The sequence below is a fragment of the Fibroporia radiculosa genome (genome assembly GCF_000313525.1).
Source record: "Fibroporia radiculosa TFFH 294 genomic supercontigs, scaffold5650, whole genome shotgun sequence".
Lineage (NCBI taxonomy): Eukaryota > Fungi > Basidiomycota > Agaricomycetes > Polyporales > Fibroporiaceae > Fibroporia > Fibroporia radiculosa.
This window is the reverse complement of record NW_012133751.1, coordinates 1-3,351: the sequence shown is the minus strand read 5'-3', so window position 1 is coordinate 3,351 and position 3,351 is coordinate 1. Positions and strand designations below refer to the sequence as shown.

The 3,351-nt window shown below is 49.1% G+C and overlaps 1 protein-coding gene across 1 annotated transcript; it reads right to left on the bottom strand.

The window, feature by feature from the left end:
• Positions 1–260: 260 nt before the first annotated feature.
• Positions 261–3,165, bottom strand: FIBRA_08984 (uncharacterized protein; the record flags this gene model as incomplete). The annotated part of the gene is made up of 19 exons (XM_012330590.1): positions 261–401; positions 452–475; positions 535–647; positions 703–717; positions 770–1,016; positions 1,066–1,191; positions 1,240–1,262; positions 1,313–1,376; positions 1,425–1,554; positions 1,602–1,608; positions 1,664–1,723; positions 1,773–1,888; positions 1,935–2,037; positions 2,091–2,330; positions 2,391–2,452; positions 2,499–2,642; positions 2,695–2,863; positions 2,911–3,083; positions 3,134–3,165. The coding sequence occupies 19 exons, from the start codon at positions 3,163–3,165 to the stop codon at positions 261–263; spliced, it is 1,989 nt and encodes a 662-aa protein (XP_012185980.1).
• Positions 3,166–3,351: the final 186 nt, after the last annotated feature.

Genomic DNA, 3,351 nt, shown 5'->3' with positions numbered 1-3,351 from the left:
CAGAGGGAAACTCCCGGAATTCACAAGATTATCGGCGTTATCCTTAGCTATGCGATGCCTGAGCAGTCATTTCCAGTCTTTGCAAGCAAACTCTTTGATTCCACCCTCCTGCTCGCTGGTTCATCGTGCACCACCAAGAAAAAATGAGTTCGACCAAGTCAATTCGATCGATTACAGTTAATTTTGCTACCACATAACACAAAGGCGCCTCATCAACGGAAGGGAAGACGAAACAATATGCGGATCGCATCAACGGTAGATCACCTCGAATCAGCATTGGTAGAGCCACTAGAGCCAGCAGCCATAGCATATAACTTTTCTTTGTCGCCACTTTCGTCCACAAGAGCACGAAACGGACTCTTCTCGTCCTTCAGTAGCATATCAGGTTTCCCAAACTCAACCTGATCACATATCAGTATATGCTGCTCCATGAATCATACATAACGCTTACAATGCGGCCTGCGTCGAGCACCATCTGTGGATCATCAAATATTTAGTTGTGTATGTATCAAACGAGATAATAGTTCAACTCACAATTTTGTCGGCATCCATGATCGTCTGTAGACGATGCGCAATAGTCAGAACCGTGACACCCCTGTCTAGCTCTTTCCGCAGCGACTCTTGAATAACGGTATCCGTTGCATAGTCTGCGGACACTCTGTCAACGATAGTCCAGAAAAAACCCGGCCAAGCTTCTCTCACCAATCGCGGATGTTGCTGAGAAGCTATCAGTCGGTCTGTGTTCGCTCTAAGGTGGGTTGTGACATACCTTCGTCTAGAATCAGCAGCTTGCTCTGTCGCACGATCGCTCTTGCAAGCGCCAAGATCTGCCTCTGTCCCACCGACAAGTTGCTGCCACCACTGGAGATGTGTGTATCAAGAGTGATTTTATCTTCGTCGGTGTCCGTCTGGAGTGCAAACAAGCCAGCTGAACGAAGGGCATCGTTCAGTACAACGTCATCATATTGCTCAAATGGATCCAGATTCTGGCGTAAAGTGCCACTTAGCAGCTCGGGCTGCGAAGCGTCAGCGGTCGGTACAAAGGGAGAGCTGCGATCTGCGCACCACTTGTGGAATGATGGTAACATGCGACCTGAGCGCGTCTAGGTTGATACTATCCGTCGGGATGCCGTCATAGTACACTTTGCCTTCTGTGAGGATGCATCGCAGAAGGGCCAATGTCAGAGAACTCTGAAGGTCAGATCAGTGACAAGTTGCAGCCGATGATACGAAACGCACTTTTCCGCTACCCGTACGTCCCACTCAATATTGACATGAGCACAGCGTAACATACCATACGTTTGTTACTCACCAATTCCGACTCGCTCTCCGGACTTGACTTCGAAGGAGATGTCATTCAAAACTTGTGGGCCATCCTGACAACTCTATGAGCTGGTGCACATTGTAGCTGTAGGTCATCTTACAGGAGAGTAGCGTGCTGACAATTTCTCAACTTTAAGATCACCGCTGGCCGGCCAATAAGCTGGAGGGACGCCAATCTCAGTCGGCTTGGGCTCCTGCTCAATTTCTATGTATTGCTTTACGCGTTCCAGGCTGCGTGTGGTGTGAGATACAGCATCAATAATTCACAGAATCCATACCTGTTACCTAATATACAGAAATATGAGTACCAACGATGGAAGACACGTGCGCAGTCACCAACCAGCAACCTCCAGGAAATTGTAGATCTTGACTACGTAAAGGATGTAACTGCTGAAACCAACTGCACGATCGTCAGCAGACGTTTGTCCCCGCATGCAGCATTCACAGACCTGCCATGTTCAACGTAAAACCTGTGTCCGACGCAGATGCGCCTCCGTATACGAGATATGCTGCCAGACTGGAGGAAAACATGGCGCCAAGCAAGTCGATGCGTACGGCTATCCATCTGTGATCATCAGCCGGGAATGCAATTAGAAATAACGGACACATACCGACTCAGGTTAAAAAAAGTCATCGACGTTCTTGTGTACTTGTCGATACGCTTGAAGGACTCCCTCCTGAAAAAATCTTGGGCACCGTAGGCTCTTATAGAGACTACGGAGTGGTACAATCAGGCAGGTTCCTGCTCACCCAACGGTTTATCTCACTTAGACCTGTAAATGCTGCGCCAAAAAGACCCAGAACTGGAGCACGGGCATTGCTTCTTTCGCGTTTAACGGACAGCTGCGCCTTCATATATATCTGGCCCATCCATGCTCCAGCTGTAGCGAGGAACGCTCCGGGAATCACAAAAATCGGGGACATCGCGACAACAGCAGTAAGCTTAAGCAGCATAGCCATCACCATTTGCATGACATTGCCTGTGTAATCCCCAACGGTCGTATCAACTAGACAATCACGCTGCGTCAGTCGCGTGATTATCATTGAGACTCGAGCGCATTGCGTACTTGAATCGATGTCTTGCGTGCACCGTGTCAGTATACGTGAAGTAGGAGTCTTGTCGAGCCATCTATAGAACGTCAGACTAACGCAGTCTTTTGTCGGAGAAGTATCACCTTAGCGTCGTCCCCAGCACAGATGTGATCAGCTCCTTGTGGATTTGTCTTGACGCTCTTTGCATTCCGGCGGTGTGGATGAGAGCAAACCCACCATAGGTGAGTGCAGCAAGCAGGATTATGATTGCGTAGAATCCGATGTATCTGGGATTGCCATCATTAGCAAGCTTTCGGTGTTGGCAGTAGTGCAGCTGACAAAAAGGTGTTGACTTGTGACGCATCGCTCCTCTCGTACTGCTTCGCCCAATAACCAAGATACCATACCTGAACGTTATCGGTGAACTCAGTAATGGTGAGAATACTCATGAAGGCAGCCCAGTACAGTATACGATGCTCTCCTCCCCAGCTCGCAAGATAGAGCTTCACTGTGGTGCTGTCAGTTAAACAAAATTTGACAGGGGCATTGACGAACTTGCTGGCCATCCTACGTGTCCCACCGCGATCTCCTCGGCTACCACAAGCTTTCCTGCGGCTTTCTTCGTCTCCTCTTCTTGTTTGTCTTCTTGAATGTCCATTTCAGCCTTCTCGAGAGCTTCGCGCTCATCTGCGACCTCCGCAGCAAGCTTCCGGTCATGCTCAAGTGCACTAGATAGTGAGCCTTGGCTGGAGATGCGGCCTCCTGCGAGCGAAACCACAAATTGCGAGATGGGGCTGGCCAAGACGACATTGTGCGTCTAGACATATCAGATGAATAAGGTTAGCCTAGCGCTAGAGCCAATCCTAGCACTCACAACCAGGAGAACAGTTCGTCCTCGAATTAAATCTCCATTGAAGCACTTTTCAACGATCAACTTTGCGGTATGAACATCGAGTGCGGCCAACACCTAGTTGTGTCAAATGGGTTGGGATAGCC